The 26,958-nt window shown below is 42.0% G+C and overlaps 1 protein-coding gene across 1 annotated transcript in view; it reads right to left on the reverse strand.

Moving 5' to 3' along the window:
• Positions 1-22,023: 22,023 nt before the first annotated feature.
• Positions 22,024-26,958, reverse strand: part of FRK (fyn related Src family tyrosine kinase) — a 35,428-nt gene continuing 30,493 nt past the window's right edge. The window contains exons 6-8 of the mRNA XM_083497848.1: positions 26,631-26,812; positions 24,066-24,231; positions 22,024-23,661 (exon numbers count right to left, since the gene is read on the reverse strand). Of these exons, the coding sequence (XP_083353974.1) occupies positions 23,447-23,661; positions 24,066-24,231; positions 26,631-26,812 (563 nt within the window). The 3' untranslated portion in view covers positions 22,024-23,446. The remainder of the gene's footprint in view (positions 23,662-24,065; positions 24,232-26,630; positions 26,813-26,958) is intronic.

The following is a 26,958-nucleotide window of genomic DNA, read 5'->3' on the forward strand; positions in this document are numbered from 1 at the left end:
AACTACTGGAATTTCTTCTTATTAATCCTTTGTTTGCACAGCTCAAGCCATGCATGCACCAAATATATGCACTGAATAACTTTGTAGACAGAATGGGGAATGGCATTTGCTTAACTTGGAGAACAGCAAAAAGCCAAAATCTTCACAGAGTTGTTAAGACTGAGACATGCCACCATACAGTTAGAGAGTCCTCAGATTATACTCCTTCGATACTGTATGTGAGAGACATACAAGCACCTTGGAGACCTCCTATCAGCACAGATTTCATTCTCTACCATTTTTTATCCAAGGCACCATAAACACTTTCCTTGGAGAACAAACTTATTAGTGCTGGTGATCACGGACTTGCCACAAGGACCTAGTAGTGTCTTGAGTGGCCTAGTAGTGTCTTGAGTGGCCAGTGGCCTTAGGAACTTACGGAAAAGCAGCTATCTGCTTCAAGTCTGCTGTTAGAGCTATTGAAATCAAGAGGGCATAAGCATAAGTAACTGCTTGTCACTGCTGCAGTCCCATCACTGTTATGCCCCAAAGACCAATTGATTCAATGGCACTTAACGCGTGTGTGGTTGACAGAACACAGCCTCCATGGTCATATATTTTTTGCCATATATAAAGTGCCTCCTGTTGAAGTGCCAAGGGGGCTCCACACAATAGTAAAATATGATTAAAAAACAATAAAAAGATAATTAAAACATCTCCATTAATGTGCAATGGTATAAATTCAACAGACCAATAGTAAGCAACGGAGTCTATGGGAGAGTAGTAATCATAGTAAGACACACTTCAAAATAAATGTCAAAGCAAGAAGAAATTAAGCTTAACACTCCTACAATCATTGCAACAGAGCTTGTATTAGCACATAACTGAATTATTAAGATTGCCATGGGAGACTGATTTTCCCCTTTGATTGTTGCTGTATCCAGATTCATTTACAGTGGTACCTCAGTTTACAAACCTAATCCATTCCAGAAGTCTGTTCTTAAACCAAAACTGTTCTTAAACCGAGGCATGCTTTCCCTAATGAGGCCTCCCACTGCCGGTGCCCTTCCACTGTTCAGATTCCGTTCTTAGACCGAGGTAAAGTTCTCAAACCAAGACACTATTTCCGGTTTTGCGGAGTTTGTAAAGCAAATCATTCTTAAACCGGACTGTTCTTAAACTGAGGTACCACTGTATTTTGTTGGCGAAAATCAGCCATTTTAAGACCATGGGCAAGGCTAAGACATGTTGGCTCAAGTTCCACAAAGCTGGAGAATTGGAAGCCAAGCTTGATGTCTGCACGAGCAGGCCAGGAGAGGCGAGTCACCAGAGGATCGGGGCCACCCGATGCCTCAGGGCAGATAAAAGCCAGCCAGCCCCAGCCCCAAGTTGCGGGAGCAACATTGTAGGTTGCTAGTTCCTGCCTGAACCCTGTCCTGCTTTCCTGCCTGAGCTCCTGACCCGCCCTGGCTCCCTGCTTGCAAGCCTGTTCCCGACTTCACCCGACTTCCTGCCCTGCACCCAGCTTCAGCTACTACAGACTGCCTCCACGTTGCACCTTTGACCACGGACTGGACTTGGACCTCGCCTCTCGGGTAACCCACAAGACCAGCACACGGTTTATCATCTGGCATAATGTTACAAATGCCATCAAACACACATGATGTGGGGGGGAAATGCTATTTTGTGATTTGTGTGCATTATATTAATGAGAAAGAAGGGAAAGGCTATTTTTTAAAACTAGTTACACATTTGATGTAGGTTTGCCTTCCCTTTACAAGTGTATCAGATTTCATGGGAGGGAGGTGTGGGCAGCTATGCTGCCTCGAAGCAAACTTGTTGACCACCGTGCTGCGTGGCTGTGGCCCAGCAGATGGGGAAGACTTCTACTGACTCCGGTTGGACACCTCCGCTTGCAACTCTGCCTAAGTGGACGCTGCAAACTTGAACGGAATGTCACAATGAAACTTGTTGTCAGTGGTAGGAGTTTGAATCCAGTGCCAATGTGTCTGAGACGCATATATTAATCCTGCTTTTCCATTAAAATCTTCCATTTGCTGCAATTCAAAGTAGCATTTTATCTCTCGTTGACAACCTTGGAGCTCCCCCATCCCCCAACTCCATCTTCTAAGGCTTAAATTGGTTTGTGCACAATCTCAGAAGCAGAATTGTCCCCTGACATGGTTGTATATTTGAATTCTCTTTCACACTCTAAACTGTATGGACAATATTCACATAGGTAGTATTCCAGCATGAGAGAGTCTCAAGCGCTGTGCTTGCTGTTATTAATATTATCTATAAAGCACTCAAATCTAAGTGTTGGGGCGAGCTGCAGCTCGCTCTCCGTTTTTTAGTGTCACGCTTCAAAATGGTCTTGATATCTAAAAGGAATTTTAGAATTGCCCTCATATTTTCACTTAGTGACATTCAAAGCAAATTGGGAGAGGGGTCTTCCTTAGGGAAAACGTCTGACAAACCTCAAAGAAAGTCAAACTAGTGTCAGTAAAATTGGCTGGATTTCATAGAGAGGCGTTGTGCACATCCCGGACAATAACACTGCACACAAATTTTCTAAACTAACAGCTTACAAAGACAATGGCATCTACCTTTCCGACAGTAATTCTCATGTAAATCTTCACATAAACTCATCATTCATATGCTGTACTCTTGAAATCTATTAAGGAATGCTGTCTGAGTTCTAAATTCTAAATCAATGCCATATAGCTGTTTTGTGTGCTAAGAAGACACATTTCTTATGCTAAAGTTTCAAGTCTTTCCATGCTTTTCGTTTTTATCATTTAAGGTTAGACCCCCATTAGAAAAGGCCTACAGTTTCCTTTTTTTCCTTGTCTAATCTCTTGTTGCAGAAGTTAATTAAGGCAGAGAAAAACAAAACGGTACTCCAAAGAGCCAATTATATTCAGTCCTCTGATAGCATAATATAATGGGAAAGGAGTTTAAATTGTATGCATTAAATACTGTTTACAAGACAAACGTAACAACCAACATTCACTACATTTGGACAACTTTTATACCAAGTGCAGCACAGCAGGCAGAAATTAATAGTAATAGAAAGTTACCAGCCCATGAAAAGCATTTGTGAATGAATGCATGCATTTTCAGAACAAAGAATTATGGAGAAGCATTTGAATCATTTAATATTTTTGGTCATTTGTTCATCTGAATTTGGAGCCCACTCCACCCTGAAAGATCAGCATGACTAAACATAGATCTCAAAACCCAATATAAAACGTCCTGTTAAAATTCAATTAAAATAATAATGGCTATAAACCTTCAAACTTCTGCTGACTTAACCCTGACCTACAAAATCAGCAGACCTGAGGCATGAATCACGATTCACACATGCGTGATAATCATAGAATCCCTGTAAGTAAGGGTAGGGGGAAAGCATAGTATTGTGTAGAGGAAAACCATCATTTTCTCTGTTCCTTTCATTATGTGGCTAAAAGGGACTGGGGAAACCCATGGTCCCTTCATATGTTGTTGGACTCCAGTTCCATCAGGCCCAGGCAGCATGGACAATGCTCAGGGCTGATAGTAGTCCAAAATATCCAGAGTCACAGGTTCCTTATGCTTGGTTTATAAGGAAAAGTAAACCATGTGGAAGAATCACAAATAATTCTCACTTCATTATGACATTTCTGCCTTTTAAAATATGGTCAGGGTTCTTTTAGATCCTGACACTGTACCTCAGAAAGAAGGTAGGCTTTATAACTATGATCAATGCTAAACAATAACAATAACAATAACAATAACAATAACAATAACAATAACAATAACAATAACAATAACAATAACAATAACAATAACAATAATAATATATTTATACCCCACCCATCTTAGCCAATGTACATAGAGTTGCACTCAGACATGCACTCAGAAATGTACTCAACACAGTTGAGCTCACACTAGAGGAAAGTTCGTGAAGGAGATTTTTGTTGACTCCTCTTTCCCCTTGCAGATCCCTGAAAAGCTCGGCTGGATCTACAATGAGCTTTTTACCGTTATTAGAATGATATTAGATATACAGCGGTGCCTCGCAAGACGAAATTAATTCGTTCCGCAAGTTTTTTCTTCTTGCGAGTTTTTCGTCTTGCGAAGCACGGTTTCCCATAGGAATGCATTGAAAATCAATTAATGCGTTCCTAGGGAAACCGCCTTCAGACCAGGTCCGGGGACAGTCTGTCCCCCGACCTCTTCTGAAGGCTGGGGGGGGGGGACAAGGGCTTTTCTTCCCACTGCCAGCCTTCAGAAGGCTGTTCTGAAGGCTGGCGGTGGGAAGAAAAGCCCTTCTTCCCACCTCCCGCCCCGCAAGCTCCGGGGACAGGAGGGCTTTGCTGCCGACCGCCAGCATTTTAAAAGCCCCTGCTGTCCCGGGGCGATTTTAAAATGCTGGCGGGCGGGAGCGAAGCCTCCGCTGTCCCGGAGACTTCTCTGCTGTCCCGGGGAGATTTTAAAATGCTGGGGGTCAGCAGCGAACACTTCGCTCCCGCCCGCCAGCATTTTAAGATCGCCCAGGGCAGCGGAGAAGTCTCCGCTGTCCCGGGAAGGCAGGCGGGGGGAGCAAAGACTTTTGCCCCCCGCCGGCCTTCAGAAGAGGTCCAGGACCACTTCGCTCCCGCCCGCCAGCATTTTAAGATCGCCCAGGGCAGCGGAGAAGTCTCCGCTGTCCCGGGAAGGCAGGCAGGGGGGAGCAAAGACTTTTGCCCCCCGCCGGCCTTCAGAAGAGGTGCAGGACCTCTTCTGAAGGCCGGCTGTGGGCGAAAGTCTTTGCTCCCGACCGCCAGCAATTTAAAACAGGTCCCCGGAGATTTCCCTATGGGCTTTCGTCTTGCAAAGCAAGCCCATAGGGAAATTCGTCTTGCGAAGCGCCTCCAAAACAGAAAACCCTTTCGTCTTGCGGGTTTTCCGTCTTGCGAGGCATTCGTCTTGCGGGGTACCACTGTATTGTTCTAAAACGTCACAGAGCATACTGGTAAATTTAAAATGTTCCTTACCTTGTTTTGTGCATAACAATGCAGCTTCCCTATTGCCAGTTCCTGGTTGCTCTGCAGCACCCTCTGGTGTCACATTTTGATAACGCATTATTAGCATTACAACCCAAACGTAATGTGTCCATCGTACATTATGAAAACTGTTCCTTAACCCTTCCTTAACATTATAAGCCATGAGTGTAGATTCACTCCTTGTTTGGATGAGAGACTGTCTGAAACAGCACGGGAGAGATGACAATAGGGGCTACAGGAGACAAAAGGTGTTCACCCCGCTTCCTTTATCAGAGAGCTTCCACTGGGTCCCAGTTCTCTCCACCATTGAAATGAGATCTTCCAGTTATGGATCCATTCCAGTATCCCACCCATTAACTTTAAGGCAAAGCAAACCAAAAGAAAAAGTTTCTCTCTCTCTCTCTCTCTCTCTCTCCCTCCCTCCCTCTCTCCTAAAGTCAGCAAGTGAATACAAATACAAATAACAGATGGAGTGCTAATTCAACCTATTTGATTTGCAAAGTCAGGACCACCCTCAAGGTGTCAGATGTTGATATAAAGTCTTTTTAAAAGAACCCATCCTTGACAGCATCTTGAATTTCTATGTATTGCTGAGCAAAAAAGCATTCCACATTTGTTTCTTCCAGTCCCATATAGCGCTTCTTGCAGACTTTCCAACTCTTCTAGTTTAACAGAGACAGTCCTTATTTTCTGGTATCTGTCTTTGATACGTTACTCTTCATATTTTGATCCATATGAGGAGATGTCCAGAGTGACTTTGAAAATTTGTATCAGTGTTGCCTGCGCACACTAGACTTGACATTCCCTGAAGGCCAAACTATATGCAATGGGCACTTCCATGAGTCTTCCTAACAAAATTGATCCCCCTACTATTGATAGGAGGTGGGGAGGAAGTGGACGCAATATCTTCGTCTCCCAGCAGTATGTTTAATTAGGGCTTCTTGAAATCCCTCATGAAACATTAGCTCTACCCATGAACTACCGTATTGGCCCAAATATAAACTGCACTCGAATATAAGCTGCACCTTTAAAATTGGAGGGGGGGAGAGAGAAAAATACCTGGATATAAGCAGCTCCATTCCTCACTGCTCCTGGCTGCATACTGGGGGGAACCACGTTGTGTTGCCAGCGGCCTTTCCCCTTCCTCACTGTCTCCCTTCCCAGCCTTGGGGGAGAGGACGGGGGGCTACGCATGGGGCAGGTGCCATTTTGCTGTGTTCCTGGCAGTGTTTGCCCCACGCTCCTGGCTGCATACCTTAAGGTAGTGAATATAAGCCACATTTTAACTTTTCACAGTCAGAATTGGGGGGGTGAGGCTTACATTCAGGACAATACGGTAATTCAGGACCAGATCCAGGGTGGGTTGGGTGATTCCCATGCTGGCCCATGGTGGGTCAACCTGACTGAGGATCCCTGGATTGGGACCATGAGATGGATATGAGGGAGGGGGCTGTGCACAGCCCTATTGGAAATCCAGAGAAAAAAGGCATTTCCACTCATATAGAAAGCCTGTGCATAATGGTAGGTTCAGGTGGCTGCCTTGCTAGATGCTGGAGGCTATCACATATGGGGTTTTTCCACAAGTATGTTATACCCAGATGACTAGGTGAGGAGGGTTTGTAGCCCATCAATAACCAAAAGGCTGCTCTGAAAACAGCCCTGTACAGGGACGTTTTTAATGTTTGATGTTTTCTTGCATTTTTATATCAATCGGAGGGACTGGGGCAACCCAGTCAGATGGGCGGGGTACTATTATTATTATTATTATTATTATTATTATTATTATTATTATTATTATTATTAGTCTATTTTGCTTTGTAGCCCTGGCAGCTGTGGCACAGAAGCAGACAAATATTTGGGAACTAGCTGGCACCATCAAGTGCCTGTCAAAGAGCACTACAAGGCAAAGGCATTTTAACAATACTTTCAGGACAGCCAGCTTTATGCATGAAACCATGTCTGTATTGTTAGAGGACAATGACAGGCTTCATATTAAGGGTGCAATTATACCTACTTACCTGGCATAAATCCCTATTGAATCCAATGCAGATTAATGATGAGTAGACATGCATAGGATTGGGCATGCATAATATAGCTTCTAATGCATGTCCTATATTTTGTCAAGGATCTAAACCTATTCTCCATGTATTGTTCTGTGTGCAAACAAATCATGCACATTCATCTCCTGGGGTTACTGGAGAAATGAAAGGATTTGTGGATGCATGTTTTTGGATTCTTTGTCACTAGAGGCCCAGGTTGCCTCAGTGGGTCATAGTGCCTTGTCATAGTGCTTTGGCTGGTAAAACATCTATGGCCATTTCTGGACCAGGACAGCCTGGCGGCTGTCATCTATGTGCTCGTAACCCCGGGCCGGATTACTCCAATTTACTCCATGTGGGACTGACCCTGAGGTTGGTGCAGAAGCTCCAACTGCAACAAAACAAAGCAACTTGACTGCTCACTGTGGCAGGAGATCACAACCAAGTTAGAAGACTGCTGAAAGAATTACACTGGCTGACAATTAACTACTGAGCTAAGTTCAAGGTGCAACTTCTAGTATATAAAGTGCTATACAGCTGGCAACCAGGACACCTAAAAGATTGTCTCATCCTTTATATAATCAATCTATCACTGCACTTTGCAGGATAGGACAGGATAGGACCTCCTGTAGATATAGGAAGTGGGCCTTTAGTGTGGTGGTACCTACCATGTGGAATTCCTTCCCGATAAATATTAAACAGGCACCACTACTGTTGTCTTTTTGACACCTACTGAAGATCTTCCCAGTCTGAATCTGCAATGAAATATTTTAAGACGTTTGGAGATGTATTGATGGTTTTCTACATGTGTGTTTGCCACCCTTGGCTACTTTGTGAGGAAGGGAGAATATAAAATTTAATAATAATTGCAATACATATATAGTCAAATTTAGGGACTGTGAACAGGATGTGGCTGTATTGTAAATATATTAATAGAAAAATCACAGCATCTAAATCTATATGCCCTCTATATATTCTAATACAGAGTACCCTTTTATTTCGTTACTGTTTCTTCCTGATGAGGGCTCTGCCTATTCACACTTAAGCATCTAACAATGTGCCATTTCCCAGTCAGGACGGAGACGGGATCAGAAGGCAATCTATAAACGTCATGTCACTGTTGCATTGTCTTTACCCTTTTCCAACTTAAACATCCGAAATATTCATCCATCAAGACATGCAGGAAGCACAGAGAGAATTAATGGTGAGAAGAAAGTTTGTCATTGGCTTTGAGTCAAACATTGTTCCTATGGGGATCTTGTGATCCGGCCCCATAAATCAAAGCTACACACTTTGGAGTATGCAGTAATTGGAACACTAAGTGATTTGAAATGTTGGTAATTGGCATGTCATTGCTTAATGTGAGTCGAAGGGAATGCATAAATAGGAATAATCTGATATTATGCTATATAAATTTTACATTTGTGAGGCAACAAGGCTGCAATTACCTGAAATGCAATCCCCACCTGCCCCAATTACATACATTCCCATTGCTGGTGTTCCAGTTTCAAGGTTTCAGGCCAAATAAACTTTATTGCATGTAAATGTGCTAGGCCACCAACATTAGTACTGCTTCACCTTTCATATGGAGATGCAAGTTATGATGGCTATTTAATTTTTATGTTCCTACAATGCAATCCTATACATGTCTACTCAGAGGCAGACGGGGGTTGCTCCTGAATCCATCTTTGTTCCTGCTGGCTCAAGTATCTTCAGTGGTTAGAAGTGTTCCTCCACCAACTAAGACTGGTACAGCTGTGGCTATTTCTGAACTGTGGTGGTGCAGCCAATGGCAGCCTCAAAATTGGATTAGCACAATGCACTCTATGTGGGGCTACATAGTTTGGTCCAATTTGGCATGAGGCATTCATAGTATATAACGCCTTTGCTGAAAGATCTGCACTATCTGCCAGTATGCTATGGGAACAAATCTAGAATTTTGCTCTTGGTATGCAAAGCCTTAAATGACTTGACACCAGGGGGACCACCTTATGCTGTACAACCCTGGCTGACCACCAAGATCATTACGCAAGGCATTTTTAGTAACACTGTGCGATGTTTGCTGCGCCAGAACCCACAATATGGAATTTTGTGCAGCAGTGCTGACACTTCCGATTGCTATTAAACAGTCTCCATCAGTAAGAAGTTTTGGATGCCTGCTTTAAAACAACATTCTTTCACTTTCACTTTCTCTGATGTGTTTGACTCAGCCATGTGTGATTTTCATATTACAAAGAGTTTTATTGTTGGCTATTGAATGTATGGTTATAGCCATTGATAGCCTCATCCTCCATAAATTTGTTGGATCCCCTTTTAAAACCATCCAAGTAGGTGGCCATCACTACAGCTCCTAGGAGCAAATCCTGTAGTTTAACCATGTGCTATGTGAAAAAGTACTTTCTTTTGTCTCTTCTGAATCTCCCGACACTGAACTTCACTAGTTGACCCTCAGTTCTAGTATTATGAAAAAGAAAGGAAACTTCTTCTTTATCAACTTTCTCCACATCTTGTATAATCTTGCTCTCCTTTTTCCTAAACTGAACTCTAGATAGTTCAGTGAAATTTGTTCCAGGTAAATGTGTATGAGTAGTATACTTCCTGCATACCCCTCAACTGTCCCGGAAAACTGAGAAATCCCATTTTTTGCATGCAGGAGTACAACAGCCATTTTGGGCGCCATGATGTCCCGCAATTCTGCCCTAAACAATGCACTTTTTGGAACCATGATCTTGTGTCGTCCCCCAGAACACACACCCTTGGGCGCTGTGCTCTCGTGGGAAAGCATGGCCCTGAAAAAAAATTCTTTTTCTCACATAGGTTATATAACTCACCCAGGAGTGCATCCCAGAAGACGGGCATCCCAGTTTCTGGCCTGGACATGTTGGAGCGTATGCTTCTTGTATGATTGCAATGCCCCAAATATTGTGGCAGTGCCTCCTCAAAACACCAAATGTTCCTTCTGGCTCCAAAATGCACCTCTTACAATCTAAGAGCTCCCTGTCTCTTGTCCAATCATCTTTGAACCCTATTTATAGCATCATCAGGCCCCCTAGTCTAATTTATCTTCTTACTTTTCCTGTGCAATAAAAGCACTTGCTCGTTCCCTCTGTTGTTGAATCTGAAGTGCTACCCTGTAAAGATGTGTCCCTGGCAACTCCTTGGAGTTGACTTGTGGCAATGCCAGCCTTCCATGTCACAGAGAACCACGGACTACACTGACTCATTCTCTTTGAGCACCGGCGAGAAAACAAGACTCTTAAGATTGGCTATGATTTATGTCATAAACATCCCAGCAATTACTTCTAAAAACAGGGAATGGGAAGACATCAAGAAGAAGGTTTCCTCTCAAGAGCACACTGACCTTGAGGAGGCAAATCAAACTTACCTGAATAAATATATAATCTTAGAAAACTAATATCTGCAGAAGATGAGATGTTATTTATGTGCTGCAAGGATGCAGCATTGCTGAGGAAAGGTGACAGGGCCAGGAAGACAAGTAAGGCTATACCATTCCCCCCTCATATACACACAGCATGTTCCTGTGTTACATCTTTTGCAGTCCCCTTTGAATAAAGTGCATTATTATGGGGCCTGCAACAAAATATTACAGTGCAGAGTACTCCTGTTCAAGGGTTCAGCCTGCCAGCCATGTCAACATCCAGGGACATGCCATGCTAGTTATCCCTTTTCTCAATTGTTCTTTTCTTTTCAACAGTCTGCATTCCATGTCCATCGAACATGCTCAGTCCCATTTGGAGTCTTTGAGGTGGGGAATGTTTTCCTTTTTCCCAAAGGGTATTGTTAGTTGTTGTACTTTTGCAAACCTCAGAGTTCCTCTCAGCTTGCTAATGCTTTCCGAGTTCGCTTGAGTGGTGTTGTTCTGGCTACATAAGGCTCCACATAGAGAATGAGGCTGTGTAAACACTCCTGTTTATTCAGTCATGCAAAATCTCTCTTTGGATTTTCTGTGCATATTATAAGATACAATTCACTGGGTAAGACTGAATTTTTGCAAGGCACAGCTATGGAACAATGAGGGAGGAAATCCCAGATCTGGGGGAATTAAGCAGTACACAATTAGAACAATAATATGGGTCAAGCAAAAGCATGGCTGAGACCATAGATGTAGCAAACCATTGATAATAACTGATTTGTTATTAGCTTCTCAGTCTTTCCAAGGAATTCTACTAATACTTGTGGAAATCAGTGCGGGCACAGATCTAACACATGTTCTTACTTTCCCAATTTTTCTAGTCACAGACGCACTAGATAGTTAAAAAATAAAATTAAAGTTTTGCAATGTCTGTTATATTATAGTCATATCAAGAAATTAAGAGTGCTGTAGTTTGTTGAAAGAGTATATGCTGCTTCACACTTATTCAACTTCAATATCTATTTTATTGCTCGATCGTTGAACAAATGTTTTTCAGTATATGGGATCCACAAAATAAAATCTACCCACATCTATCGAAAGAATTATTAATTCCTGTCTATATCCAGGGGGGAAAACAATAGGAAGACAACTGAAGGTCAACTGACACATACTTTGTCACAACAGTTTTCAGATTCCTTTGTTTCAGGTGGTAGCAGAAATCCACTTTAAAACTTTCAGTTACACACAGTTCATTGGGGAGCTACTGTGGAGAGCATTTGGACCTGGGTTTTGCCATATGGAACAGAAATGCTTGATGGCAATTTAAAGACAGTGGCAGCTGCTGGCTCCTCATATGTTTAATTGATGCCCATAATGACAGTGTATGGTGCAAATCTAAGGTCAGAACTTGGCCCATTAGGAAGCAATAGATATGGTGAGGAAGAAGCTCAGTACATAAAGTTCTCCTTTGGCTTGCCAAGTAACAAATGGGCCTTTGTTTAGATTGCCTTTACCATTTCCAGTCACTTCATTTGTGTGTTTTTTTAATGAAAGAGACTACCATTAGATGCATCAAAACTCCCTTCATTCCAGATCCCTACCTCTTGACAACTTGCTTATTCCCCAGCAAACAAGTCTGGCTTGGCAGGGAAGTGCTGCCAAATCGGCCTGATTGGTCGCCATCTTCATGAGTCTCACAACACAGCAGCTCCAGATGGAAGACACGGCAAACTGCTCCCTCCAGAGTTATTACCAATTCAGTTCCATCAATCAACCAGCAGCTGGGAATGAAGAACCATTCAGTGCTTTCGCCAACTCAGTCATGCCAACAATTCAGCACATTATGGCTTTTCTTATGTCTGTTCTCTTCTGGGAAAGAAAAAAAAGGACAAGCTTACTCATGGTTTCCCCATGAGATGCTACAACCCACTGTTTACAAGTAGCAAGCCAGTCTCAGGATAGTGTTTCCTCATGCGTGCATGAGAACATGCTTTGATGCATCCAATAATGGCAGAACTCATTATAGACTTGCCTTCTTTTCTCATTACGGCTTGCTATCCCCAATAAGTAAGCTCTACATCAATTCAAGAATGAGGGTTGTGGTGTTTTGTTTTTTAACTGCATTCAGTTCCATTCCATTAAAATAAAACCTGTGTGTGTGTTTATAGCGGAATGGCAATGAAAATAAATATTAGAGTGTGTATGGGAGAAAGCCATGCTGAATAAACGTGATTGCTCAAGTTTATTATGCAGTTGGCCTCAGTGCTGGGCTTGGCTTGCACTTTGCAATCCTGGTGTAAACCAAATTATTACTTCTGGAGGTAGAAGACATGGCAGGAAGGTGGTAAATCCATGAGCCAAGATAAAAATGGACAGTGAACAGGTGGAGCGCTCTGGCAATGTTTGGCTGGCACATGGCTGTGAAACCAGCACAACATGCTGCCAGAGAAGCCCGCTGAATATTTCTCTCGACTATCACCTGCATATGCAGGCCAGCAGCCGCAGACACCAGTGGCCAGATAGATGAGTGGGAAGAAGAAGTGGCCTATTCTAGGGGTGGAGGGGGGAAAGAAGGAAGCTAGGTCCATTTGAAGAAATTAAAAGGTGTCAAGCCATAAATGTCAGCCAATTCCCTGAGCTGATAGTTTTCATAGTGTCTAGAAATCTGAGAAGATATATGTGATGCTAGTCATGGGGTAAAAACGCAAAAAGGTAAAAAGGTAAAGGACCCCTGGACGGTTAAGTCCAATCAAGGGTGACTAAGGGGTGCAACACGCATCTTGCTTATGGCCAAGGGAGCTGGCGTTTGTCCACAGACAGCTTTCTGGGTTATGCCTAAACTGCTTCTGGTGCAACGGAACATCGTGATGGACGCCAGAGCACAAGGAAACGCTGTTTAACTTTCCACTCCACCTATTTATCTACTTGCACTGGTGTGCTTTTGAACTGCTAGGTTGGCAGAAGCTGGGACAGAGCAACGGGAGCTCACCCAGTCACAGGGGTTCGAACTGCCAACTTTCTGATCGGCAAGCCCAAGAGGCTCAGTGGTTTAGACCACAGAATCACCCGCGTCTGTCATGTAACTTTAGCTAACACCAAGGCTTTTTTCAGCCGGAACTCACCAGAACTCAGTTCCAGCACCTCTCATGTGGGTGCCATTGCCATTCTAAGAGAACAAGGGAGGTGTTCATAGTGAGTTCCGGCACCTCTTTTTCTAGAAAAATACCACTGGAACACCAAAAGTAAAATAGGCTTTCTCTCCTCGTTTTCTTTTGCAAATGATTCCTAAACTTGTGTGTTTGTGCATGTGTGTGTGTGTGTGTCCGTGTGCATGCATGCGTGTGCACGCACACATGTTTGCAGGTGGTTCTGTATCAGGGGACATTACATAGCTCAATAGAAGAGCACAGATTTTATGCATTTTCATGTTCACTGTTTCAGAACTTAGTATCGCCAATTAAAGTTATATTCAGCTCCAGAACAAAATTTCCTCAGTAGTTCAGTCAAATTATCAGTCCTGGGCATTCATTCTGATGGACACAAGCCGCTTCAGAAGTATCATCCCCCCCCCCTCTAATTGCAATGGACTGACATACACACATGGTACAGTGGTACCTCGGGTTAAGAACTTAATTCATTCTGGAGGTCCATTCTTAACCTGAGGTACCACATTAGCTAATGGGGCCTCCCGCTGCCGCTGTGCTGCCGCCGCACGATTTCTGTCCTCATCCTGAAGCAAAATTCTTAACCTGAGGTACTATTTCTGGGTTAGCGGAGTCTGTAACCTGAAGCGTCTGTAACATGAAGCGTCTGTAACCTGAGGTCCCACTGTATTGGTAGTGGAAGTAGCTTTAATGGGCACGCTGCTAGTAATTATCTTTTGTACCCTACAGGTCCAGAGGAGCATCACTAGGTAAAGACCACCACCCTTTCCAGCTCTCTGGACAGAAGCACGTATGATATCCCTCCTTTCTGTGTATTTTTGTAGGTCTTCCATCATTGTAGAATGGGCTGAAATTATAAAAAGCATAGTGAATTTTGATGTGGGAAATAGAACCAGTTTGCTATGATGAAGCTGAAGAGATCTATTAAGCCTTCAACTCCACGAGCCTCGACAGATAACAGATTTCATTGATATTGCTTGCCCGGTGAGAGTTTCTGCTCGACAGGAAGTCTGTCTTCAGACTGTCCAATGTAATATTTTAGTTCTAAAAAGCCCAAACATCATTAAATGGAAGGGCATCTGACATTGCCGTGAGGCTGCCCTCTTGAAAAATGTGATTATCCGGTCAGGGAATTGGGCAACCCTGCACTGTCTGTTGAGGTTAAAAAAAATAGTCCTAACTTTCCTTGCATCTGTTCTTTTCAACTGGCACTAGGGAAAACAAGGGCAGTTATAACTGAACCAAGTCTCTATATTTCCAGTCAGAAGTGTTTAATACTCTTCAGGATGTTTCAGTTCTGAACTAGGACAAACAGCTTGCCTTTCCGAAGGTGAAGCATGGATAATGGAATATAAACTCTGTCCCAATTTTGCAGCTCAGAGTTCCACTGAGCAAACCTCCTTTAATTTATGTACAAGATAGTATTTTGTGCATTAATGTTCGTGCATCCTTATTCAAAATTCAATAGGATGTTTGTGTGGAAATAAGCAACGGGGTATGACTTTGTTTACAGCTGAACACATTTCTCTGCCCACAAAGCCCTGCTCTGTTCATTCATAAGCGTTCTCCCAAACCACCTGTCACTACTTGGAAATGTCATTTTAATGTTTTGTGGGCAGACCATCCTGCCTGCTTCTAGAAATGGCAGAATCACTTGAATAATTTACAGCTGTGTGTTTCTGCTCTACTTTTTTCCAAGCCCCTTTAGGCTGCAATGGGGAAAGAGAGAAATTCAGATAGGAGCCTGGTGATTTGTTTGCCTGCACACTTCTGTGCCTTTCTTCAAGTCCTCATCTAGAAAATGAACCAAAAAAAAAATGTTCCTCAAAAAGAATTGCAGGCTGTTAAAATCAAGCAGCAGCAATTCTGCAATAGGCAAATTACATACTCTGGAAAAATCCTAATCTAGAGCAAGCAGACCAGCACTCACTGTAAAATAATAGAGAACAGCTCAATAACATTGTGAAAATGTTTTGGTTAGAAAGTTTTCAAAATCAGAAGGTATAATCTATAACACTTTGAGGGAAGAAACAACCTGAGGTCAGTTTATTATGGACTTGGTGTTGCAAGCATGTTTTTTGCAGTCTCCACATCAAAAGACGGATTGTCTGCAGAAACAGTAGATCTGGATTAAATGGGGAAATAATATGGAACATCATTTTGATGACGATAACACCTGGACTCTGGAAAAAAAACAAAAATTTGTGTGCATGGACAGCACTGTGCTGTGTTGAAGCTTCTGAGCTGCCACAGAGATTGCGCCAGCTACTCATTTTCAAAAAGCAGAGCAGACTCTGAGACCCCAGGTATATGGCAGGAGTTGGGAGTTGTCAGAATTACTCCTACTATTCCAGTTTTGTTTTCCTTTGATTAATATGCTGAACTAAATGTAGGAATGGTATTTTATTCTTGGTGTGACAAGCTGTCCAGTCAAAATGGATTCCCAGGATTGCTGGGCTAGGCAACAGTCAGAAAACAACCTTTGTAATTTATGAACCTGAAAATTAGCCAGCTCCTTTCAGAAATGTCACCAAGTTGCCCTAGGATGTAAAAGGAGACCATAGATCATAGAATTGGAAGGGAACATGAGGCTCATCTAGTCCAACACCCTGTAATGCAGGAGATGTTTCAGCTAACAGCCCAACCATTTCTTAGTCGTCTTTTTCTGAATAGCAAACCTAACAAAGCATTTCCTACCCTGAGCTCCTTTGGAAGGGTGGGCATGATATGCATTTTGGAAATAAATCAACGTGTCCCTTTCACTTTTGTGCTCAGACATTGCTTCTGTGCCCCGCCATGTTGTATGAGCATGTAATCTCCGAATATCAGCGTTCTTTACTTGTAAAGCATGGCAAGCTATTGGTAACCTTTACTGACAAGTTTGAGATCATTATGTCGGAAAGAATCCCTCTCAGAGATTGGGAGTGGGTGAATGTATGGGGCAGAACATTTGAGGGGGGGCTCCATCAGTGCCAGCCAGCATGGATAATATCAGGGACATGAGGATTTGTAGTCCAACATCATCAGGGAGCACATGCATGTTCTACTCCAAGCAGTGGCCCAGAAACATTTTGGGTTTTTGTTTTCAAAGTACGTCTTGGGGGCAGTGGGACTACCAAGTATACTTTACCAAGCTTGGAATAGTCCATACATTGGCTTTTTAAAGCAAGGTAGAAAAGAAAATAACATGGCTTGACTGCCTTCTAACCCGTTTCAGTAAGTTGCTCAACCCCCAAATCCTCAGACTTTCACCCCTTCCCACTCCGAAGATCTCCAATATTCAACCCTCCCCATTTCATAGTGAACAAGACTCAGTGGAGATGGAGAGTGGGGACTTTTGCCCAGTCCTAGCTGACTATTCCAGATGAAATCTCTTTCATAATGCTGTAATCCCAAACATACATACCGGAAAATAAACCATACTCAAGTGGAACTTAATTCTAAGCTAAATTCCATAGCATTTCACCATACATGAACCAAAATATTTTAGAATGGGAAGTGGATAACTTTTCTTAATTTATTAAAGAAAAAATTCACTAGAGAGTTGAAGAAAAAATTCCGGTACTTTTTCATGTTGGTTGAAATGCATTGATAATCAGGGCATATAGCGATGCACCTTCATTCTGGGACAGCAGTTTAATTTTACTCATAAAATATAAAAGACAATAAAGTATGGAGGTCAGCAGTGCTTCGCTTTAGGAAATACTATCATTATGATTTAAATATCAGACATAAGTTAACTCAAAATCAATATTTGAAGCTTGTACTGTATTTAAATTACAGTGCTGAAAAGTACATTAAAAATTTAATAGTAAAAAAAGCCTGACACCTCTTATGAAACCAAAAAGGGATTCAGGAAATAAACAATGTATACCTTCCAAAAAAAGTTTTTAAAAAATTTCAGCTGTGCCCTTTGGGTACATTCCATGATGCAATAGATTACTAAAGAATGTGGTTCTCAGAAAACTGATATAAAATTCAGCAGCCCTGATTAGCACGGCGACTTGAATGAGAATGTGCTTTCCCTTCTACATCAATCCAACAATTCCAGTGTGACTCAGCAGGTCTGGCCCTACCATTAGACAGAGTAAGGCAGCTGCCTCAGGTGGCAGGTGCTGGTGGGCAGGAAGTGGTGGTGAGATGTTGGATGATAGAGGAGTCTGTGCCAGATGGCTGCCCTGCACCTCCTAAGCGAGCCTGCTGGCCTCAGGTATCATAAAGAATACTGCCCTGTGGTCTAATTGGCTTCTATATATGGAACTGGTGTCTTGTCCTTTGCCTCAGACAGCCCTGGGAATCAGGAGTACAAGGAAGCAGGTGCGAATGAACATCCAATACAAGCTATAATATATTATAATGCTTTCCCATGCCAGCTTTTGTCCTAAATGATATCTCCCCCCAGTGCCTTTTTTTCTTTTTTAAGGAAAAATGGTGCTGGTGCTCACCAGGAAATTGTTACAGTAAGTGCCATACTTTTTTAATTGGGGGGGGGGTGCCAGTACTGTGTACCCTTAAGTACCCCTGGGGGGAAAGCACTGTATCTCCCCCAAAGTGGGTCACAGATGATAAAATAAAATAGATTCCTTTTTTCTGATATTAATGTTACAATTAATACACAGGTGTGAGAGATACAACAAAATTAGGACTGCAAATCAAGCATTCTGCAGGTTTCCTTAGAGTGTCATGAAGTGTCACCAGGCTTAGGATTTGAGTGACTGGCTGAGACAAACAAGGGGTGGGGGGTAGAAGATGGTAGTGTTGGTTCAAGGGGAAAAGGGCATATAGAAAAGAGAATTCCCTGTATGCAGAGTTCCAATTTCCGAGCTTCGGTGAAATAACCCTAGCAGAAATTTTAAATCACAAAACATGCAGCAAAGTAAAGTGTGGAAATATAGGTTGTTAGACGTTTCAAATGTGCCCTTGTCGGTTTCAAAACTTTCCGCTTCCCTTAGTATAGATAAAGACCATATGTCTGGTAAGTTAGAATGGTTTACTTACAAACTCTCCAAAGGTCAGGTTCATGTGCTTTTCCATACAGCATTCAGAAAAAGTTGCACAGGCAGTTAAACTTGGCTTCAAATATCTAAACAACTGTCTTGTGGAAGATGGAGCAAGCTTGTTTTCTCTTGCTCTGGAGGAAAGGCTCCAAACCAATGGCTGCAAGTTACAAGAAAAGAGATTCCGACGAAACATCAGGAAGAACTCTGGCAGTGAGAGCTGTTCGATGGAATGGACTCTCTCAGAATGTGGTGGACTCTCCTTCCTTGGAGGTTTTTAAGCAGAGGTTGGATGGCCATCTGTCACAAATGCTTTAGTTGAGATTCCTGCATTGAAAGGATTGGACTAGATGACCCTTGAGGTCCCTTCCAACTCTACAATTCTATGACTCCTTCATGTGTTAATTAGACTTAAGCATGTTGGTGATATGAGGTTGGTTATCCCACAGATTGGGAGTGGCTGAAATCAGGGAACAGTGGGTAATTCCCCTTCCCAGGATATAGCTGCCCCAGCTGGTGAAGCAGGACTCTCATCTCCCCTCTTGTCTTCCAGTGAAAGGAGCAGAGTAATGGAATATGGGAAGGGTATCAGCCAACTGCTAGGGGTGGAGGAACTAGAGTAAAAATGGGACACAGTGCCGTGCCTATCACTGGCAGCAGAGGAATCTTCTCGAATGCCACAAGAACCTGCACATTCAACAGTCTCATAAGGCACGAGGAGGAGGAGGAGGAGGAAGAGGAGTTTGGATTTGATATCCCGCTTTATCACTACCCTAAGGAGTCTCAAAGCGGCTAACATTCTCCTTTCCCTTCCTCCCCCACAACAAACACTCTGTGAGGTGAGTGAGGCTGAGAGTCTTCAGAGAAGTGTGACTAGCTCAAGGTCACCCAGCAGCTGCATGTGGAGGAGCGGGGAAGCAAACCCAGTTCACCAGATTATGAGTCAACACTCTTAACCACTACACCATGCTGGCTCTCTTGCAAGTAAGCTAGCCTTGCCCTGTCTTTAAAAGCTTGATGGGTTATTGTGCCAACTTGTTGGGACAACTCCATTGTTTCCTTACAGTTCTTTTCTCCTTGCCCTGATCTTGAACTCCTTAAACTTGGGCTACTGCTTTTAGCCTGGTTAGCATCACTCCTCCTGTCATCTGGTCTCAGCACAGCAGCTATGAGCAGTAGCAACTGTCAAGTAAGAAACTCTTTCGGCGTGGTCTGGATGGGAGCCAAGACAGAGAGTTTGGGATGCTCATAAGCACAAGGAACATATGAAATGGGAGTCACAGCCTTGAATCTTCTAGTAAGCCCTTCTTGTGCTCCCTTGCCGTCACCTCTGCTCTCTGTGTGCATGCAGGGCTGCTTCTCTTTCTGGATCTGTTATGTTGGTTTTTGTGTGGGAAAATTCCTCGATTTCCTGGATGGTTTTAGAATGTGTTTGGTAGGTACTCACTTTCCTTAACGGTTAATTTTGGTGGTGCAAACATAAAGTCTTCATGCTGTTCATGAAGTTGTAGTTACACCTTCTGCAGTTGCCAGATTTGAGATTATAAGTGAGCAAACATATCAGTATGGTGCCTAAATGAACCAGGCCTGCTTGGATTGTTCAGTAATCTTTGAAGATGAACTGAGGCAGCAATCTGTACCTCCACCTGCTGGGGAGTTTCAGAATTGTTAATAGGACTTAAATAACACTTCAGGCTATGTTTACGTTTGTTTAAGGAATATGCCATGGGAAAGGCAAAATAAGTGATCCCTGCCATTGTTCAGGATTTTGAGCTACACTTTGCAGGGTCTCTTAAAATATATCCACATATTTGACTTCAGCCACCCCCATGGGTACTGCTCAGTAACTGGGTATAGGCAAAACTGTCATTTTCTGTGTCTCTCAGATTCTCCTTTTTCCAGTCTTAAATGCTGTTCTCACACAACACGAACACGAGCAGTGATTTTTTATAGTCCTCATCAGCATTTCTTCAAATATACACATTTTTGTATGTAAATTTGCCCAATATACATACATTTTTGCAAGGCCTTTTCCCATGATTAATGCATTTATGTATGTTATCTTCACCAATATATGCATTTTTAAGCACACTTTACCCTCACTAATGCATTGCCCCAATTGTTTCAATGATCTGGGCACAGTCCCTTGAAATATATTCATGATTGTCACACCAAAATGAGTGGGACAGAAATTACTTCTGACTAAATCCCATTCCATTGCTTTCAGTGCATTGCTTTTGCTAGATTGCACCTTTATGTTATTTCATCTGTTATTTCCGTTCATCAAAACCTATACTATTGTATTTTTGTTGGACTATAAAATTCAAAAGTCCCCACTTCTAAACCTCCCCTAGGAAGCAATTTCTAGTGCTGTGTTTTCTTGACCATGTGCTTCAAATATTAACCTTTACTGGCCAGATGACTTATCATCCTTAGATTAGTAGCCTCAATGTTATAAAGGAATGGTGCTCTTTTCTTACTTTTCCTTTTTTTAAAACCAAAAGATCCTTTGCTGTTGTAAGGATAAAAACTTTCTAACATAAAGCATCATTTATCAGCTTTTGATATCTCAACAGGAGATTAGAGAACGACAAGTGCCACAGGGGGGGAAAGGATACAACATATTAAAAGAACTGTTTGTCATAGACATCTCCATGCCAAGACAAAGGGGTAGTGGGTTCTGATCTGAGAGATGTTGTTTGCACATGATACAGCCTTGACAGTACACTCTGAGGAAGCTCTACAGAGATTCATCAACTGTTTTGCCCAAGCCTGCATGGAGTCCGGCCCCAACAGCCTGATGCAGACCAACATCCTGGGTCAGAGCATCACCAACACATCAGCACTGGTGACCACACTCTTGAAGTGGTACACAATTTTGTCTACCTGGGCTCCACCATAAGCAGCAACCTTTCCATCAATGCTGAGCTGGACAAGCGTATTGGCAAGGCAGCTACAGCAATGGCTCACCTCTCCAAAAGGGTATGGGAGAATGTGCTGCTGAAGTCCAATACCAAGTAAAGTTCTACCAGGCTTTTATGCTGAGCACACTGCTTTAGGGAAGTGAGTCATAGGCAACTGACACCCACTAGGATGCACTGTATCAGGAAGATTTTGGGCATCACATGACAGGACAGAGTCTCAAACAAAGATGTCCTCTCCCAAGTCCACATTTCCAGCATCTTCCCATTCTTCTCTGGGCGACGTCTATGCAGGTTTGGTCGTGTACATACAACAGAAGATTGCAGGATCCCCAAGGATGTGCTCTACAGGGAGCTGGCTTCAGGCATCAGGCCCATTGGCAGACCACGTCTGTGTTACAAAGATGTCTGCAAACGTTGCATGAAGGCTGGCAACATCAACCCTGTTGTGTGAGGATCCCTTGGAGTCAACTGCAGCATATGCATATAGAAACAATCCAGCCCAAAATAACACCCAAAGATGTAAACAATAAACAATTTTAAATTATTTCCTTTCTTTAAAAAGTAAGCACATCATACATACATACATACATACATACATACACACAGAGAGACATTTTATAGGCAACCATTCTAAACAAATAGCATCCACGGCAAGACAAAACAGATGTCACTATCAGTTTTGCACTCGAGCGCTACCATATTCCCACAAATACAGTTTATTTTATCCATAGCCACTGCATAAAATAGGAGCCTTGGATGAAGGGCCCAGCCACTCAACCCTGGTGCAAACACCAACAGATCTGTTGTATTGCTGTTGTCCACAGCAAGCCCACACAGGGATAGCGTTCTATGGAGAAGATAAAAGCAAAATAATCAGTGGGTTCAATTGGACCTCTTCCGTAGTATTTCAATGCACTGCTTGGAAGAAATGCAAAAATGAATGAATGAATGAAGCCCTAAAACAAATAAAGGATGTACTGCAGTGGCATGTGCTGGGTTCACATGTATTACAAAAGCAATTCACAGGAAAACATACATTTATGATCTTTGGCTCATCAACGTACCGTAACGCAGACCTTCTTTCAAGAATCACTTTATTTCTGACAAATGTTTATATTTTCTATGTACTATTAGTTTCTCCCCCTCTCAAGCGAACATACATTTATTCCATGTACAACGAAGACGCTCAAGGCAACATTACCAAAATTGTAGCCACGGGATGTTCAGAGGAGAAAAAGGAAAACATCTTGATGCACAGGTCCTGCTGTGCAAAACAGCAATCACATTCCTTCATAATCACTGATTGATGGGATTTAGCAGATAAGCAGTGGAATCTGAAGAGTAACAAATAACAAATTCTATACATAAAAAGTGCAGTGTTTTATTGCCTATTGTGCAGAAGCTATCTGTTTATGATTTGTGTTGTTGTTGCTTTTTGCTATCTCCTGTTTAAATAATAAATAGAAGAGAAACTTCATTGTACAGCAAAAAGTTATTTTAAGAAATCCTGCCTTTCAGTTTGCTTAATCTATTAAGACAAGCTGATGCCATCAAGATCTTGGCGTATTGTCACAGGTTTTAATAAGAACTCATTCCTTACTATTCATCACTATTTTAACCTCTCCATTCATCTACTTTGAGGTTGGAATGCTCCCGAAGTTACTTCGGAAAAGCTGCAGAGAGATAGCAGCTTTACATAGCTTGATGGCTTGGCAGCCTAACAACCGAATTGCTCTCATTGGCAATGGAAGAAACAGACTGTGGTGATGTTAAGCGTATATATTGCACACACCTTGGTCCATTGTGTGTGTGTGTGTGTGTGTGTGTGTATGAATAAATGTTCTACAATTAGACATTAGAATGTAGAAGGAACGTATTTGCTAAAGGAACACAGTTGGGGGGTGTCATCCTCACTTAAATGACCAGCAGCAAGATTGTGCCATTCATTTTATGAAAGCACTTGCATCTGCATAGGATGTAGAATCCATGTCATAATAATCTTCCAGTTTCCAATGCAATGTTTCAAAGGTGGGTCGTTCTTTGGGCTCAACATTCCAGCATTGCAGCATGATGTTATACAGCTCTTGGGGACAGTTTTCTGGTTGAGGGATTCTGTACCCTTGATCCAGTTTCTGGAGTACTTGAACACCTGTCAAACCTAAAACAGAATGGTTTTCAAAATAATAGAGTGGTTTTCAATAATAAATGATGATGATGATGATGATGATGAAACTAAAGCATGTATAAAGTGATAGTTCATACAGAGAATTCTCTGTGGTGATTCTACAAACATCATCGATCTATAATGCATTCTCTTATAGGAGCCTCCACTTAATTCTTTTTAATATCTGTGTGAACCTAGAATCAGCATCTTTAACTCCCTTCCTTCCTTCCTAGCAGATTAGCCTAGGTACACAGCCAGTTGGCTAAGAAATCACAGAAAACTGAATTGGTTCCAGCTAAGGAAAATCATGGAAGACTGGATCCTTCAGTTTGGGGGGGGGGGGCTAGAAAGACCCACCAAGGGTCTTTGCAATTACTGCTTTTGAACAAAGCACTCACCTGAATAAGGCATCTTTCCGTATGTCGTTATTTCAAACAGGAGTATTCCAAATGACCAGACATCAGATTTGATGCTAAATTTATTGGAGCGGATTGCTTCAGGAGCAGTCCATTTCACAGGCAGTTTTGTTTCATGTTTGGCTTCGTACACATTTTCATTTCCTAGCTATCATATGCAAACAACAACAACAACAATTTCAGAATATAAACAGTGAATTTATAGGATTAGATGGTTTCAACAGCTGCCTGTGTAGCAGGTACTTTTTTTGGGGGGGGGATGTTTGGTTCTATATACATTTTGTTTTGTATAGAAGACAAGGGAGCTTGAAATTTGAAATGGATTCAAACACATCCTTCAATTTCCTAATGAAAAGACATCCTTCAATTTCCTTATGCCTCTTTGTGATGCCTAAAAACTACAATTGAAGCACTTTCCCTCAAAGAAATCACCACTGCTGGTGTTAAGGTTGCGTAAGTCACAATATATTCCTACCCCCACATAGCGAAAGGAGTAAGACTAACTGTACAGTTCCTCAGAAAAGGACACAGGGAAATGGGATGGGGTTGTAAGCAATCAAAATGGCACAAGAATGTGGGAGAAGGAATACTGAGGCAAAAATTGCCGTATTTAGCAGCCATGCAGTTGTTTAAATTCTAGGAACAGCCAAAAAAATGGAGGGGTTAAAAATATGCATGGATGGAGCTGTGCCCATCAAATGGGAGATGGAAAAGATCTTCAAGATAGAAAATAGGAACGAATAGAAGGATGGAGGATCTGGCAAACTGGTGTATCTGCTATAGGGGGACTAGGCCCATGACTGGCACTTCTTGAGGTAAGTGAGGATGGTCACGGTGACAGTAAAAGCTTTTTTGGTCTTGTCTGCAATTTATATTTTTAAAAAACCTGTTGCTTGGGTTCTAAGAAAACAGACTTTGAATGGGGGGACGTAGCCAGCTGTAAGCAGGGGGAGGGGATGGATAACATTCTTTTCATGAACTTCAATAATAATAATAATAATAATAATAATAATAATAATAATAATAATAATATTTTATTTATACCCCACATCTGGCTAGGTTTCCTCAAACACTCTGGGGAAGTTAACTTATCTTAAGATTCAAGCTGGAACAACAGACTTCCATGGACACCATGATCCCCCCCTGCCCCTTCCAGCTACCTGCGCACTTTCAAAACCAATTCCAGAAGGTGATGGGGAGTCCCCACTGTGGAACCATGCATGCAGAGTGTTGGATAGAACCCAATAAATAGCATTTTCCTTGTTTTAAAAAGCTGTTGTCTCCTTTTTAGGGCTCCATGGAGAGTACAGGTTATAAACCTCATATTAATTATAGCAAGATTGTTCATTCATTGTTAACCACAATGTCAAAAATCAATGGGATTTTAAAGATGTGCCTTGCCAGCCAGAGCTAGGGAGGCAGAATTTTTCATTCATTCATTCATTCCTAGTCCTTGTTTTGCCAAGCATACATGCAATATTGAAACGCCCGTCATTAATTGGGGCCTACCACTGAGAATCCTGAATTTGGCAATGACAGCAGCACAAGCCTCCCGCTGGCACCAGAGGCACAGGACTCATGTCTGGCCTTCCGTGAGAAGACAAGGCGACAGCGAGAGCTAATGCATTCAGGAACGTTTGTTTTGTGATTAATTGCTGGCACCAAAGGGCCATTGACTTTGATAATCATCACTTAAACAGTTCCAGGACTAAAAATACAGACTGTGAGAGATTTAAATTAATATATTGGTTCAGAGTGGCACCGATTAATTTAGGCAAAGTAAGCTGACAGGCTTCGGAGAATAAATGGAGAATTGTTTACTTGTAATTGAGGTTTTCAGGGGTTAGTCTCTTTCCTTCCTGAGACCTCTTTTCTAAGACTTTTATTGCTTGAGACTTGGGAAAGATTTAAATTAATATATTGGTTCAGAGTGGCACCAATTAATTTAGGCAAAGTAAGCTGACAGGCATTGGAGAATAAATGGAAAATTGTTTACTTGTAATTGAGGTTTTCAGAGGTTAGTCTGTTTCCTTCCTGAGACCCATTTTCTAAGACTTTTATTGCTTGAGAGTTGGGAGCACATTAGGATGCTTCTCAATTTTTAAATGAAGACTGCAGGTGCTGCTGCAAACAGCATGTCTTTATTTCATTTTCTTGATCTCCAGGACCAATTTTTTTAAAAAAAACACAGAGCAAAGGAAGAGTATGCTTATCCCCAGATTTAAAAAAAAAGAAAAGAACTCCCATGTTACTGTTATTATCATTTCATTCACAGGCTACTCTTCATAAATAAAAAAAAAATCACAGAGTGATTCACAAGTAATAATATAAGATATACAGTGACAAACAAATAATATAAAACAACAACACCCCCCAAAAAACTATCACTTAAACACAAAATAACATTAAGATAATACATTCAAATAGACCATTCAACAAATCAGGGGTTCTCAAAGACCTAGTTCAAATTAACAGCATCCTGATTAACCATAGAGCAGGATAAAGAAGTGTGACTGAAGTAAATTGTGAAACTGTACTACAGCCTACCTTGAAAACTCGTGCAAGTCCAAAATCTGCTACTTTGTAAACGTTGTGATCACCGACAAGGACATTTCTGGCTGCCAAGTCACGGTGAATGTAGTTCTGAGATTCAAGATAAGCCATTCCTGAGGCAACCTGAGCAGCCATGTCCACCTGTTGTGGCAAACGGATTCTGGCTCCTGCATCGTCTGTGAATAAATTGTAAGCTGGTTATGCATGTACATATGTATATACAAGTCATGTATATACAAGGCTTGAGACAGCTAGTCAGCAGGGACAACAATGTGATTTCGGAAAACACATTGATTTCGGAAAACAAAGTCAAGGATTGTAT

Source organism: Podarcis liolepis (assembly GCF_965112155.1).
Source record: "Podarcis liolepis genome assembly, chromosome: 3".
NCBI lineage: Eukaryota > Metazoa > Chordata > Lepidosauria > Squamata > Lacertidae > Podarcis > Podarcis liolepis.